The sequence below is a fragment of the Eriocheir sinensis genome, chromosome 19 (assembly GCF_024679095.1).
Source record: "Eriocheir sinensis breed Jianghai 21 chromosome 19, ASM2467909v1, whole genome shotgun sequence".
In the NCBI taxonomy this organism is placed as follows: domain Eukaryota; kingdom Metazoa; phylum Arthropoda; class Malacostraca; order Decapoda; family Varunidae; genus Eriocheir; species Eriocheir sinensis.
This window is the reverse complement of record NC_066527.1, coordinates 8,248,871-8,265,663: the sequence shown is the minus strand read 5'-3', so window position 1 is coordinate 8,265,663 and position 16,793 is coordinate 8,248,871. Positions and strand designations below refer to the sequence as shown.

At 42.6% G+C, this 16,793-nt stretch overlaps 1 protein-coding gene across 3 annotated transcripts in view; it reads left to right on the top strand.

The window, feature by feature from the left end:
• LOC127000643 (cyclin-L2-like) overlaps positions 1-15,419 on the top strand; it is a 32,372-nt gene extending 16,953 nt beyond the window's left edge. The window contains exons 5-8 of one of the 3 annotated variants that reach the window (XM_050864591.1): positions 5,190-5,394; positions 5,782-5,972; positions 7,250-7,507; positions 9,587-15,419. In XM_050864591.1, the coding sequence (XP_050720548.1) occupies positions 5,190-5,394; positions 5,782-5,972; positions 7,250-7,507; positions 9,587-10,040 (1,108 nt within the window). In that variant the 3' untranslated portion in view covers positions 10,041-15,419. Of the gene's footprint in view, positions 1-5,189; positions 5,395-5,781; positions 5,973-7,237; positions 7,508-9,586 lie in introns of all 3 variants that reach the window. The other 2 variants (XM_050864590.1, XM_050864592.1) reach the window with 2 other exon arrangements.
• Positions 15,420-16,793: the final 1,374 nt, after the last annotated feature.

The window sequence follows — 16,793 nt, the reverse complement described above, 5'->3', positions numbered from 1 at the left end:
CCGTGATAAACCGCCGGGATGGAGCCGCCAGCGCCCCACACTACCTTTGTTTTCCAGTGGTTGGTTGGTGGTCACAGTGGGTGAAGATAGTAGTGTGTGCCCACCCCCAGTGACCGCTGCCAATAATGAATGTCTTAGCAGCCCCCATTCACTGTGTTCACTTGGGACAGACCAAAGATAAGAGTATGTTTGACAATTTGTACACACCATCCTGATTAGCAGTCAAAGTGAAAAAAAATAATTCCCTGGAAAATATGACATACTTTCTCTGATTTTTATACTTCAGTGACTTTTTCCAGTTTCTTTTTTTCTCTCCAATGAGTGCTAATTGTAATGGTGTGTACATATTGGCAAAGGTACCCTAGTTTGAGCAGGACAGCTTGTAATTGTCCCAAAAGACCTGTGGAGGTTGCAATAAGGCCTTGTGGAGAGTGAGTAGGGTATGTCTGCCAATTTGTACACTCATACAGTACTAATAACAGGGAAAATGCTACTATGAATTTTGAGCTTTTTATCTCCCTACTCCTCTCTCTGTCTCTACCCTGTTCCCCTAAAAACTCCCTATTGTGGGGTGGTCATGGGAAACACAACTCTTGTTCTCATTGTTTATACACTGTTTGCATCATTCACCCTCACACTTCTCACCTTCATGTATTCCCTCAGTTCTATCATCTATATGTTTAGCCACCCTCACCCTCCCACTTGATTCTCGGAAACTCTCAGTTACCATTCTGCATGAAAGTAAGCTGTGGTGTAAAACATACATTAGTGCCTAGTAAAGCTTTATCATCCATTTTATTTTAGCTTTACTTTCTTGTTTTGGTTCAATATTTCATAGTAGGTTTTCCCTGACATGAGCATTAACTGGAATGGTGGTGTGTAAAAATAGGCAAGCATACCTGTGTGGTTGTTAGGAGTGTGCTGGGCCATGCTATCTTCACCTGTGACAGACAGTTGTGGGCTTCACCTCAACAACTTCTGTCTTGTTGGTCTTGGCAAGGTCCCCCAAGAGTGTTTCCTTAAAGGCTGTTTGAGTAGTCCCCCCCCCTCAGGCCCTGCCCCAGCCACCCCCACACTCATGGCCACCTCCGGCTCACTCACCACTACTGTGTATATTTGCCACTTTGTTCATAGCATTACTACTCATTAGGCAAAAAATTGATCTGAAATGTAAATTAAATACAGTCTGAGTTTTGTAAAAATAGCACATATCCGTAAAAGTCAGCACATTGTGAATGGGCTGACCTGACATCACTGCCACCACTAGACACGAGGCAGACAAGTAGGAGCCTGAAGAAAAGCAAGTCAGACTGTTTTTGTTACTTGTAAAATGTTTCATTGCCTTTTAATCCTTGCCATTACCACCTGTTATACTTGCTCCTGGAACACATCTGCACCTGAAAGCATTATTCCTTATTAGAATATTAATACAGTTTACTCAAGATAGATTTTGAAACCATTTCAAAAAGTTTAAGTTTGGAGAAAACACAGACTGCATTGTCAAAATATAAATTGGTAAACATTCTTTGTTTTGGCAATAGATTATCTATACATCATTCATTGTCCTTAGTAGTTTTTTTCTCGATATGAATACTAATTGGAAAGGTGGTTACAAATTACTTGCCATACTCTGTGACACACTCCCATTAGTTGTGATGGGGCACGATCACTGAGGCCCATGTGGGTGTAAGTGGGGCAGGGCAGGGCAGGCACTAAGCTGGGGGAGGCAGACAGCCTGAGGCAAAGGCCAGGCAGGAGGCAGAGAGACCTTATGTGTTGTTAGTTACTTGGTACTGTGCGTGTAGGCTACAGGATGTTGGACCTACACAAGAGAACTTGACTTTTCTTCATTATTGCACACCATTCCAGATGTGACTAACTTATTTGAGATCTCTAATTGCTGAGGCCAAAATAGTAATTGTGGCAGCAACATGTTCTATAAAGTGTCCTCTTTCTTGTGGTGGGGTTGAGGTATTAGGGTTTTCTAATGGTTCAGAATGGCTTTGCATAACAGTAAATCTTATGACAAAGATGAGTCCATCCTTCATAATTATTCTCTCACTTCAAAATTAACACGATAATTCTAAGTGGCTCACATCAGGTGAAAACTATCTTTTAGAAAACTGAGTTGAGGTATAAAAAAGTTGAAGTAATGTTATTTTTAACAGTTCACTTTTATTCCTGAGCTCAATTTTCCAAGTTAATTTCTTCCCTGGGGTGCCCAGTTATTGGAATGGTGTGTACATATTGGCATACACCCCCCACATTTATTCCTCGTAGTTATAAGGTTTGATAGTTTTAAGTTGATGGCTGATGTGTGCTAGGCATTTGAAACATGAGGGCAATTTTATTTTTTCATCCTTTTTGAAGACAAAGTTGCGGGGGGCCAATTTATCACTCAATGATTTTTCCCCTACAGCCTCAAAATTTTCTGTAATGACTAATTGTTACTTCAAAGTTAATGGCTGAGAATGCTGACACTTTGAAACAGTGAGTGGAAAACTTCCATTATGGAACATAACATGACAATAGTGAGGTGGAGGTGGATGACAGAGAGAAAGAGTGAAGAATGAATAAATATTTAGGGTATAGCCCCCAAACTTGATTCAGTGCTTGAAGCAAGTGTTTGGATTTAATCAGTTTGAAACATGGGCCGCGTGTTGAGGTGTCCAGGCTGAGTGCGTTGGCAGACCTCAGTGACAGTAAGCAAATGCCCTCAACATCATTCATTTATTTCCTGTGATATTAATAGTAACAATAAGAATAATGGTAATGGTAACAAGGAGTGGAAGAATTGTTGGTTTCTTATGAAAAGATGGCTAGAAATCATACTGTTCAGGGAATCAGGTGGAAGACCTGACAGCTTTAGCTCTGGTGTTGTTGGCTTGCTTCTTTAAATGAGTTCAGGTTCTTTTAATAGAAGAAGAAAAAATCACCGAAGGAGCTTCAGTACTCCCTGCATTTAAAGTAGAACTTGTATTTTAGAAACATTCATACTTTCTTGTGAATTGTCAATGTTCCAATTGAGAATTTGCTGCTTTCTGAGGGTGGTCACCACCCAAGCGGTTTTACCTAAAAGCTCCAAAAGTTCTCTCAACTTGCCTGACAATTCAGGTGGACCAAATGGCTTAGATAACAGGAGGCAGTTTTGGAGTTCAGGTGTTACGCTGAATGATTATAAGAAATCAGCAGAGAGCGAGCTGTGTGATTGTTCAGGAAGGGGAGGGACCGGTGTGAATGCACAGAAGAACAGTGGAAGTCTGTTGATGGATGGCAGAAGAACAGAGAGGGAATTATGAAAAAGGAAAGAGGTGATAGGGGGAAGGGCTGAGCAATTGAATGAAACAAGGGAGAAGGAATGGAGGGAGGAATGAGGCGGGAATGAAGGTTTATGGTGACTAACGTGTGTTACGAATAGGTAAAGAGGAAGGAATACAGAAGCATGGAAAGGAAATGTGAACTGCTGTACCTATTTACTACCTCAAAGGGGTAGGAGAGAAGGGGAGGGATAGGAATGGGTTAACTTAAAAGTAAATAGGGAAGAAGGAAGGGATGGGAAGAAAAGTAAATAGGGAAGAAGGGATGGGAAGAAAAGTAAATAGGGAAGAAGGAAGGGATGGGAAGAAAAGTAAATAGGGAAGAAGGAAGGGATGGGAAGGATGTGTGGACTGTATTACTCTTCCTCAGCACAAATTCCATCTTTAATGTTTTTGTGTGACTATCTGTTGAGTCGGGGAGGGTTCGAATGAAAAAATAATACATATATTATTACAAGTAAGGGTTATATTTTTCCCTACTCTTATGTGCCACAGCTGAAGATGTTTGCTACCAAATCTGGTGCTAATTTTTCAAAATGTTGTGGTTGCCTATTATTAATGTGAGGTTTTATTCCATCTCAGAGGAAGGTGGGGCAAGGTAAGTTGTGTTGGTGAGGCCAGCACTGCCCCTGCGTCCTCCACCACCACCACCTCCACCACCACCACCACCACACAGCTACCTTGACCTCCAGCTCCACCACCACCACCTTCCCCTCTGCTAGCGTGGCTGGCACGTGGCACGTAGTCTGGCTGGGCTCTTGTCACTGTGGGCTCCCCTGCGATCGGTCGTGTGTGGTGTCGGGCAGTTGGCTTCCCCAGCAACTCCCTCAGACAGTGGCTGGCCTGGCTGCACCACTCACCACACAGCGCATCCACTTTTGTCTAGCTCCTCAGGCCTTGCCTTGTCCTGGGATGTAATTGTTCAGTAGGAAACGTTTAGTCACAGTAATCATCAACTAATGGTAACTTAGCGTCAAGAGGCTGCACACTCAGACTAACTGGAAAACGTACATTTTGTTGCAGTAAGAGACACAAGTTTGCCCTTTGTACTAGTCATTTCAGAGCTGAAGACATGATCAGCGTTGTTGCTTGTTTGCTCTAGGTGGTAGTAACAAGTGGCTCTCAGAGGTTGTCAGGGATTGATTGATTGCATGCAGATGGATCATGGACAAGGAATACCTACCTACCTGCCATCATCAAGTTAAATGTGCGTAAACTTGCTTATCAAATAAAGATAATCTTAATATCATCATCATCATGAAGCTTGTGGAGCTAAGTAATCAGTGTGGAAAGATTTGCTACCTACATAACCTGACAATTTCCTTACTAGTGGAAGTGGTGACAGTGGTTGTGCCGTCAAGACTGAGGAACTGAAGGACAGTGGTGTAGTGATGATGAGCTGGGTGGAATTGCGTGCACTAAGCTCTCTTTGCAGGTGTCAGGGTGCCACACCCCCAACGTGGACCGGCAGCGAGCGGCCGCAGGCACCGGCTTGGCCCGCTGCAGCAAGGAGTTGAAGGAAAAGTGGTGGAGGGATGGATGAAGAGGGTCAGGTTTGGCAGGTGGCGGGGGAGGGAAGGCAGCCTGCAGGGCTTCACCACTTACATGTTCCTGTTCCTAAGTGTTGTTGACATAGTAGATAACATTGATGAGTATTTTGTGTCCTCCTAAAGGGCAGCATCCATCATTCAGAGGAAGGGTATGAAGACACACAGAGTAGAGCTGACATAAGAGTCATGATGTGATAACCTCAGCAGCTTCACTGCCTCATGTATCAGGTGCCCAGCCACAGCATCAGCATCAGCAGCCATCAGCTTGAGGAGATGGCACCACCGCTCAACCCCAGCATCCCCCCCCCTCTCTCCCCTCCAGGAACTACATGAACGATGCCCTTCGCACCGACGTGTTTGTGCGCTACAGTCCTGAGACCATCGCCTGCGCCTGCATCTGGCTGGCGGCACGGCTGCTCAAGGTGCCTCTGCCCGAACAGCCGCCATGGTACCTGGTGCTGCGCGTCAAGCAGGAACACATAGAGGACGTTGCCGCCTCCATACTCAGGCTATACACCAGGAAAAAGGTGTGTGTGTGTGTGTGTGTGTGTGTGTAGCACTGGTAGACTGGCTTGATGTTGAGTTGCACTGAATGTCTGCACATGCCTGTTAATGGTTGTTAATTTGATACTGTTTTTCATTTTATACAAGAGCAGCATGTAGTAGGCAGGCTTTAACTTTTTTTGTTTATAATCCTCCTTCCTACAACTTAAACGTTTGTTGGATGGGAGCATAAAGACTTCTGAGCCTAAATATGATTCCCTGTTTGCCATCACTAGTCTTTGCTTGAGCAGCATAGCAAGCTTTTTTCTTTTATGCATACTCCTAAGTATGTCTCCCTAACTGGAAAAAGAAGTGTGGTAGAGTCCATGAAGGCACACAGCACAGCAGTAACCTCCCTATCATGTCCACAGGTTAAGTTGGAGGCACTGGAGACGCGTGTCGAGGAGATCCGCAAGGAGCAGCAGGAGGCTCGGCTGCGCAGCAAGGTGGTTGCCTCCATCGTCACCCCCCAGACCAACACTGCCTTCAGCCCCGCCTCCAGGGCCAACTCCCCCAGCAAGCCGGCCTCACCTGCACGCAAGCGATCCTCCTCCCCAGACAGGTGAGTCAGTGCTTGAATAAGATACTCCTCCTCTTCAACTTCATCTCCTTTGTTGAGTAAGTGTGACCGCAGCAGGAGTGACGTGAAGGCCTTGCACTATGCACAGCAAGTCAGCAAATGCCTTAAGGTGTTCAGCAGGTCCCAAAGTGGCTGAAGAATAGATTGAATCGGTAAAGTAGGAAGCTTCGTCAATATTGTTTCCGTCTACTGTTGCTAAGGTAGTGTGGACCAAGAGTATTGTATGTCACCATAGACAGCTCAGGAAATTGCACTTGTGTTTTGACCACCTGTGTAGCTTACCGCACACACCTCACCTTCACCAGTACTGGCCAGGCAATACCCCACGCCACCAGCAGTGTTGTGAAGGGGACTGCAGTAGTAGTAGTAGTTTAGGGCCATAGTTCAGGGGTGGTCTGTGCACACGGAAGAATATCCTCTCATACTCTAGATCTTCATTATTTCTATCGCTGTTTCATATTATATCATATTTTTGGTTTTAACTCTAGTTGTCCCGTGGGTTTTATTATTATTACATTTTGGAGGGCAGTATATTTAACTAGTAATTTATGAGGTCTTATCTGAATCTGTATTAATAAGTGTTTTTGTAGAATTTGTCAACTCACAGTATTTGATGTTGAAGTTTGTAGGAGGACTGTAGTTACTCAGATGTAGTGGCAAGACTATTGCAGAGTTTGTTTATGTGGCAAGAGTTGTGAGGTGTGTGTGTGTGTGTGTGTTGGGAGGAAGGTGTTCAAACTGGGCAGACATATTCCTCTTCCCTGATTTTAACCATCTCCTGTTACTCAAAAATTATCATGTTTTATATTGATTTCTCCATATTACTTTGTTTATTTCTTATTTATTTTTAACCAGCTCCAAACCAACAGTGTTATGAAAATCTTTTATTATTTTGTTGCCTAGTCATAGGTAAAATTTCCTTGGTTTATCGATTCCACTAAAGAAAAAAGAAAGCATGCGATAGAGAAGGAAACTAAGGAAATGTAGAGTGGAAAAGCAGTCGTGAGAGGGAAGGGGAATGAAAACAAAGATGAATCAAGACAGGAACTGATGTTGAATGTGTTGTGTGGATGCATACCATACTTTCCTCCTTTACCACAAATACACAAAAAATAGATAGGTCATAAACTTAAGCCCCCACCATTAAGTGTAATCCCCTTAACTTAGTGTATGCCCCCCCCCCCCCCTCCTGTCCCTCCTATCTTCTCCCCCTTCCCCTCCTCCTCCCCCTCCTTCCAACACCCCAGGAACTCCGGCAGGAAGCGTAGTGGCGGCAGCAGCGGCAGTCGGTCTAGGAGTGGGACGCGCAGTCACTCCCACTCCCCTCACAACCGCCGCTCAAGGAAGAAGCAACGCAGGGACTCTCGCTCCTCACGCTCACACTCAAGGTCGCGCTCCAGGTCTCGGTCACGGTCAAGGTCGCGGTCGAGGGATAAACACCGCGGGGGGAACAAAAATAAATACTCGCGCACCCCCTCACCCGCTGTCACCCCCCCACCGAGATTCACCAAGAACAAGTAGGTATCCATCCCCTCCCCTTCCTTCCCCTCCCTTCAAAATGTTTATCCTTCCCAGATCATCCTCCCCCCCCTCCCCCACCCCCCTCACTTGCTTGCCTTGTCTCCCTTCCTCAACACATTTCTCAGGCCTTGGCCTCCTCCTTCCCTTGCTTGCCCTCCCCCACCCAGTCATATATCCTCCTGCTAGAATCATTTGTGAGCTTGCTGGCATGTGCAATCATGTTGTGATGGCCTCCACTTTTCTCCTTTTTCTTGACTTTTACAGGAAGGTTTCTTTGAATGTTTCATCCATCATTGGAACAAACTTTCTGCAGTAATTAGTGCAATATATGATAAAATAACTTCATTGCCACATGTGGATAGAAATGTCCCAAATCTGTGCTCAGCATGTGTTTGAATTTTCTGCATGGGACTGAAGCGCCTGACAATATTATTGAACCCCTAAAGCAGGCAGCCTCATGATAAATCAGGAGTTCCCAACCAGTTGGTCATGATCCCCTGGGGGGTTGAGGAGGATTGGCTAGGGGTCATGAAGCCTTGCCAGACTCAAACTGCTTGGGAAATGGTCATTGTAGCTTTCCCTTTTGCGATTGTTTTCTGTGTTGTTATTCTGCTGGTGCATGTTGACTGGGAACCTCAGGGTATCTTTTGGGGTATGTCAGGGCTGGTTATGGATGAAAATAGTATATTAAAGTGTTAAACTCCTGATATCAAGGGGTCATGTGGGTTTCAAGATAATAGGATATGGGTTGCAAGTGCAAGAACATTGCAAACCACTGTTATAAGCATCTGGCTCTATTGCCTGCTTCGATATGCTCCTCCTCCCCTTTCCTTCCCCCCCATTCTTGAAAGACTTGGTACTGTGCTGTTTCCTTGTATTGCATTGTATTCTTTGTCATCTACGGGTTACTGTATAAGGATACCACCACACAACAGACGTCTAAGGATGGGAGATTTTTTTTACGGTATTTCTTGTATAAATATGTATTTTTTCATATTTCTTTTTCTTTATTTATTTTGTTTGTTTGTTTACATAAGCTTGCAGTTTCATTTAAAAAAAGAACTAGTTGGCCATGTCCCAAAAAGACATAAACATGCATGTCTGTATGTGTGTACTTGTATGTGCATTTGTGTATGTGATTGTGTGGCTGTAGTGTGTGTGTGTGTGTGTGTGTGTGTGTGTGTGTGTGTGTGTGTGTGTGTGTGTGTGTGTGTGAATAACTGGATTGTTCTCCCATTTGTTGTGCATGACTTGTGAATCTGAACCTACTAGCTATCGTAGTGTAGTAAGTTCTGTACATGGGGTTGGTAGTGGTGACAGTAAGAATACTATGATAGCCCTTCCCTTGCAAGTGTTACAAACAGTACCCTACCTGCTTCGTAACAATCCTGATACACACCGACACAAAGACACATAGAAAGGCATTGCTTGATATGGACGCTTATTAAGACTGTGTTGGAACTGGCACTTGCTCTGGCCTTTCTTCCTCCCTTGCATGTATCAAGTATTGAAGGCATGCCATCTATCGTTTAAAGTTTTTATGTATAGATACCTTTAACTTTAGAAATAAGTCATATCAAGCATATATCTCTGACCTGTCCATAAGCAGGTTGAATATAAATGATGATTCTTAGGAAAGGTGAAATCTTATTGATGTGACTGGGACTTATTTGCAAAGTTAACATGAAACTGGTATAGTTCTCCTTCCTGAACCCTGCTGATGTGAGAACCACAGTCACCGTTCCTACTGTGATGGCAAAATAGGTGTTGGTATTCCTATAAATTTCATTGTTAGGTTTTGAACTTTGCATCTTGAAATTAAGTTCTCATTTATTGGGGCTTTTTCTTTTGTAACAGCTTGAAAGAATGGTGAGAATGTGTTTAGTTTTAAGTATTTTGTGATTGGTTATCCAGGTGTAAGTTTTTCTTTGTGGCAAATCTTGGTTAGCCAGGTGTAAGTTTTTCTTTGTGGCAAATCTGTGGCGTTTAAGTGTACTAAGGGTCACTTTTTCTACATCACTCCCACACTAGTCACCTTCACAGTAACTAACACACGCCTGTTTTGCACTTTGCAGGGAGAAGGGCCTCATCGTCCGCTCTCGGTCACGCTCACACTCCCGCTCACCGCCACGGAACTATGACAAGTATGACCGCTACGACAAGTATGAGAAGGTGGACCGCTACCCACAGAAGGGCAGCGGCGGTGGTGGGGGTGGAAGTGGTGGTGGTGGTGGTGAGAGGTACGAGAAGAATGACCGCTACATCAGGGAGGAGAAGAGTAGCAGCGGCGGCAGCAATAAATACGAGAACTCCAGCAGTAAGGACAAGACGGACAAGTATAACAAGTACAACAGCACCTCGTCCTCCGCTGTCTCCGCCGCCACCGCAAAGTTTGACCGCTACGACGTGGACAAGAAGAAGTACGACCGCGACGACAACAAGAAGTATTACGACAATGGCTTCGGCAAACCCCACAAGGCGAAAAAGAACGGCCGCCACAGGTCACGTTCCAGGGACCGGCGGCGGTAGGCTGGTCCTGCCCACTCCGCTGATGCCACCCCTGTAACTGCCCTCCCCTACCCCCAGGGACACGGTAACCTTTCGAGGCCTCACCAGTTTTCCTCCGCATAATTGATAAGATGTTTTGAACTCTATTTTATTGATGTTTTTTTATGGTACCATTTGTATATTTATGTAAATATATATATTATGTATATATAGAGAGATTATATTATATATATGAATACCATATATACCTATCATTGTAACCAATTCCTTGCCAATCAGTTCTAGACCATGCTTGCTTGGCTGCCTGTGTGTGTAGTGTAGCCTTCCTGCCTTACTACCAAGGCAAATAAAGATCATCTTATTTTTCTAATGCCAACAATCATGAGGTGTGTTGACCAATTCATACGCAGCATTCCACCTAGCACTCTTAGCAGGGAAAAAAGATGGAAAATTGAGCTGAGGCACAGGAATGAAATACAGAATATGCTTGTGTAAAAGCCAATCCCTTTAAAGTTGACTTCCCCTTCCAAGGCTGCAGAATAAACTTAACCCTCAGGATAATAGTATCCATGGTAAAGTACAAGTAAGAGTGAAGAACAAAGTAAAAACCTAACTTGAACTTGACTAAAAAAAATAATCACAATAAACAACTAAATTTTATGCGAGTATATACAACATTGTCAAAAGAAAGTACATCATTTACATTATTTTTTAACTAATTTTTATACAACTTAATTTTCCACAGTAATCTTTTCCCCTGCTCTGAGTTGATTGCCGTGGTGCGTACCGAGCAGCTGACAGACACACACGGTCCATATTCTTAAATGTATCAGACTCCCATTACAACTATTTTTCAAGGCCACAGAGAGGATTAACTGGGTTTTGATGGGTCAGCATGTGTAAGAGTACCCAACATACCTTCCTATCCTTTCCCCCTTCCAGTTCAAGGTGCACAAGTCGGGTCAAACTATCACTAGGATTGCAAAACAGTCCATGAAAAGCCCAGGAACTCCTACAAGAGACTTTTTAAAGGCAGAGGTGCTGATACATTTAAGAATATGGGCCACACGGTCACATACAGTCCCTGGTGCCACACAGGGACTCGGAGGCCACAGCCATACCCAGAGTTCAAAAGTAGACTAAGTGCTGGAGTGTATAACAGCCACCACAACAGACGAGGGTGGCAGCCACTTGCCTGCCCTTGGTTAGGATGCCCATCAGGTGGTCGTTTGATCAGGGAGATGTTCATCGAGTCGCACACACCATTGTAATTAGTGTATATACCCAGGTGAAAGTGCTCCTCCCTACCTCTACCCATCCTCTCCCCTTTCAAGCTCATATTGTGTTTGATTAAGTAGTAAATTTAACCTCCAGAAAAGTGTTGCCCATATAAAAGACATTGAAGAGTGCCTACCCTCCTACCCTTTCCATATTTGCTCCCCTTTCAATCCCATAATGTAATTGGTTGAATAGTAAATTTGACCTCCAGATAAGTGCTGCTCATGTCAAAGTTTTTAAAAGTGCCCAGCGTTCTCTACCCTCCTCCTCTGCCATATGTTTGAGAAGTGAAGTTTTGCCAGAGAAGATTAATGCTTATGTTAAACTTGGTATTTAAAAGTGCCCCCATTCCATACCTTCCTCAGCCATAATATGTTTGAGAAGTGAAGTTGTGCCCCAGAAAATTAACGCTCATGTTAAAGTTGTTATTTAAAAATGCCCCCCCCTCCCCCCCCCTCCTTAGCCATAATATTTTGAGAAGCAAATTAATGCTCCAGAAAGGTGTCAGCCATGTCAGATAACTGTCAATACTTATCAATAGGAATGGTAATTGTGTTCATGTCAGGAGAAGGAAAATGAGTGATGAGATTTTAGAAGCATGGAAGAAACATTGTCCAATTTTTTTTTTTTTTTTTTGTTTTTTTCATGGCTTAATTCAGTGCCTCCTCCATTTACCTGACTAGTTACTGTTTTTGTTTATTCTTTATTTGTTATTTCCCATGAAAGAAACATCATCCAAAGTTAGCTCATCACACTTTTTACCTTGCCTAACTTCAATGCTTCCTCAATTTACCCGTCTAGTTATTGTTTTCGTTGAGGGTATTTGTTACTCCCCATGCATACTTATTGGAGGTTATTAGCTTGTCTCGCACTCTTTTACCATGCTTAATTTCAGTACTTCCTCAATTTACCTCTCTAGTTACCATTTTTGTTGAGGGTATTTGTTACTCCCCATGCATACTTATTGGAGGCTATTGTTTTAATTTTTCTTTGTTAGTTCCCCTGCCACGAGTCCTGACCGAAATGGTGTGTTTGTGTGTGTGTGTGTGAAGCAAGGAACACTCCCTTATTCTTTTATTTTGTGCTCCAGACCTGATACTTTTTGCACAAGCCGACAGTTTTTATTTATTTTGCCGCTCCTTTATTTATTTATACATTCACTGTGTTAGGATGACGAAGAACTTGTACGTCCAGAGGCTATGAGATGCATTTGCCATTCAGGTGGTCAGTCTTGATGCCAAACATAACATTCAGGTACAATGTTTACCTTTGCATTACTCCCATTTGTTGTTCTTTTCTTACTCTTTATGGCCATTGTGTTCTTTGCCCTCAAGTTTGCCAAGCCTTGAGGTGGGAGTGCGAATATGTATCATAGTTTTCTTTACACTAAAACCCTCTGACTTGTTGGTTCAGAGATTACAGGGAAACTTTCTTAACACATCATTGATATTGTGTTTTAATTTTCTTGATTATTGTTTGCTATCTTTTACATTTACTGAAGTTACTACCATATCTTGTGTTGGAAAAGTAAAGATGTTCCATTCTTTTCCACACACCCCTCAGCCATGCCTTAAGTCGCAGGTGCAAAGTCATACCAACATTTTCTTTAGTTTACCATGTTGAGTTGGAGGTGCAGTTATGACAGGAGGACAAACTAAGCAAGGAAAGACACCGTGAACTGATTGGCAAGGAACTGAAAGGAGGAGGAGGAGGAGGAGGACAAGGAGTGTGAGGAATGTTAAGAGTGATTTGGGGTTATTTTTTGAAGAGGAAAGAAAAGAAAACAGTGCGAAACAAGGATGAGTGTTACTGAAAAAGGCGTTCGAACATGAGTGCTTGGAAGCGTGAGGGGATGTGTTGAAGAGACATGTGTAAGAACCTGAAGATGATACAATGAGGTGCTTGTTGTTGTGAGTTGCATTGAGTGTACTGAAGAGAAAAACTTAGGAACTTGAGGGTATTATGACTGGGAACAAGGTGTAGGAATATGAAGATCAAGGGCACTGTGTATTGAAAAGTGTAGGAACTATGTGTAGGAATTATGTGAGGGGCGTATGTTGTAGAGAGAAGCTCATAACAAAAGAGTGTAATGTTACTAGAAAGAGATGCAAAGGAATATGAAGATAGGAGAGAGAGGAAAGACGAGCATGTGTTGTGTTAAGGATTGCTGTAACATATTTTTGAAGATGTCAGAAGAGTCAGATGTTGAAGAAACCAATAAAGCAGTGTGAGAGAAGAAGAAAAGATAGAAGTTAATAACATGAAGGCAGGAATAAGAGTGTGTGATGCTGCCGGAAAGAGGTGCAGGAATGTGAAGATGGGAGAGTGAGGAAAGATGACCATGTATATTGTGTTGAGAAGCGCAGTAACTGGTTTTGTTGAGTGTGAAGGTCATATGTTGAATCTCTGGGTGCGTACAAGCAGGGTAGGGAACAGGTCACTGTGCAGGGGTGGTAGGCAGAGAGGAGAGGTCACATTTGGAGTGCTCAGGTCAGTTGGTCTGCAGCCATGGTTCACCCACTGACAATCTTCCTTCCACTGGAGAGATGGGTGACTTGGAGTGTAGAGAACCCTGTTCGTGAATGCGTGGGTGGGTGATGTTTTTGGCTCCATGAAAACCTATTTTTTTATTGTATTTCAGTGAGAACCCCAGTGAAATTGAGGCCATACAGAACCCCCCCTTTTTATCATAAACCTTCCTCTTATACCCCTTCATTTTTCCTTCCTCTCTTTTTATCTCCCTCTTGTACCCTCTCTCATCATCTCTTTCCTTATGTACCTCCCTCATTTACCCTTTCATCTTTCATTTTCTTCCCCCTTTTATCTCCCTCCCTCTCTCATCATCCCATTTTTCTCTCTTGTACCTCCACCTACTTCCATCCCTCTCCCCATCTTCTTCCTCCCCATCATCAAGGTTTAGAAAGTGGAGTGAACCTTTCTGTCTTAGGTTCAGGCAAGCATGGAACCCACTGCTTCAGGATGCCAGGAATGGAGTGCTGAGTTCAGGGGAGAGACGGAACATATTTGAGGTTCAGAAACTGCAAAGGAACGCCAAATTCTGTTGAGTCAGGTCGAGAATTTTATAAGAACCCCAGTTGAATTAGGAACAATGTAGAACCCCCTCACCCACCCCCTCCTCCATATTTAAGTATTTCAGGGAACAGAATATACACATACAGACAGACAGACATGCATAAGTACTTCTCTATAATATTTTTGACTTGCATAGTGACCTGAAAGTTGAGAGAGTCCTGATGTTGAAAGCTCTTGATCTACGTGTGTGTGTGTGTGTGTGTGTGTGTGTGTGTGTGTGTGTGTGAGAGAGAGAGAGAGAGAGAGAGTGCATTACAAATGTCGAAATTATTGAAAGAAAAGCAAAAACTGTGTACATGTGTTTGCATATCTGTGTGTGTGTGTGTGTGAGAATTTATATATGTATTTGCATGGCCAACTGTATGTGTGTGCGTGTGCATAAGTGTACAAGGATATGAGAATTCAGGGAAAACTCGAAACCGTATATCTGTGAATGCATATATATGCTTTTGAATTGTATACTTATGTTGTGTGTGTGACAGCAATGACCAAGAAAAAAATACTTAGAGCTATGTAAGTATTTATGTCAGTGATTGTGTTTTGTATGATTATTATTATGTCAGTGATTGTGTTTTGTATGATTATTATTATGTCCATCTGTGTGAGTGTATGTTACAAGGAAATGTGGAGAAGAAACCTGATATTCACATGTGCATCTGTTTGTGTGTGTGCATCTTATAAGGATATGTGAAGAAATCTGTAAATGAAAAAACTAAAACCTGTGTATGTATTTATGAGTAGTGTGTGTGTGTGTGTGTGTTAAAAGAATGTGTGAAGAAATTGTAAATGGAAAAACAAATCATGTATGTATTTATGGGTATTATGTAGGTCTGCATACATGTGTGTGTGTGTGTGTGTGTGTGTGTTTGAAGGGTATGCGAGGAACTTCATTAAGGAAAAAAAACCTGCGAGCTGTGATGTGTAAATAGAGCACTGGTACCAGCCGAGCCTGTCTGTGTGTCTGTGCCGAGGAGCAAGCACGCCTGTCTGTTACCTTCGTGTTGTACAAAATAAATATTTTTTATTACCGCTCTGTGTTTGTGTGTCCGCACCTGGAGGCGGCGGCGGTGGTGGTGGTTTATTTATTATGTTTATTTTTCATGTTGTTTATTTACTTGATATATTGCGATCAGTTTTGCTACTTTGATTTTTTTGTTTTGTTTTTTGTTTTTTTTCTTCTTTTTTGCTTTATTATTATTTATTTATTTATTTATTTAATATTATTATTATTATTATTATTATTATTATTATTATTATTATTATTATTATTATTATTATTTTAAAAGAAAATAATTATAACTTGCTATGGTAAAATTATTTATCATTATTTTTATTATCAATACCTCTACTTCTACAACTACTACAATTACAACTTTACTACTACTATAGAAAAAAATTATACTAATATACTTTAGCCTCTTACTATTATCCTGAAGAGGTATTAGGTTGTGGTGTTAGTAGTAGTTGTGGTGGTAGTGGTAGTAGTAGTGGTGGTGGTGGTGGTGGTGGTAGTCCTTTCCACATAGTAACCTGTGTTTGAACATTGATTTTTCTCTCTCTCTCTCTCTCTCTCTCTCTCTCTCTCTCTCTCTCTCTCTCTCTCTCTCTCTCTCTCTCTCTCTCTCTCTCTCTCTCTCTCATTTTTCTATTTAATTTCTTTCATTTCTTCCTGTTTATTCCTTTCCTTCTGTCTCCCTTCCTCCTCCTCCTCCTCCTCTTCATCTTTCCTCCACTATTGTTCTTCCTCTTGTTCCTTTCTCTTTCTATTCCTCCTCCTTCCTCTTCTACCATCTTCCTTTGTTCTTCTTCCCCCTCTTTCCTTTCTTCCTCCTCTTCCTCCTTCCTTCTCTCTTCCACTTTAGCATTCTTCTCTCCCCTCTCCTTCCTTTCTTCCTCCTCCTCCCTCTTCCTTCTCTTCCCCCTCCTTCCTTTCTTTCTTCCTCATCTTCCTGCTTCCTTTCTTCTTCCTCTTCCCTTGCCTTCCTCTTTTCCTCCTCTTCCCCCTTTCCTCTTGACATGCCTAGCTGTACACACACACACACACATACACCATTAATCTCGCCTTGAAAGAACATTATGACTCTCTCTCAAAAGCGTTCAATGTGTCAAGGACTTGGGGGTCAAAATCGCGTCAACCCTCAAATTCTCACAGCAATGCATCGATGCAGCAAATAAAGCGAACAGAATGTTGGGCTTCATTAAAAGAAACTTTTTATTCAAGAATAAAGATGTAATACTCCCGCTCTACAATAGTTTAGTCAGACCCCACTGAGAATATGCGGTACAGTTTTGGTCTCCCCACCATGCAAAGGATATTGCTAAATTAGGTGTTCAGCGTCGGGGAACGAAAATGATCCCTTCCTTGCGCAACAAATCCTACGAAGAAAGGCCTTCTACCCTTAA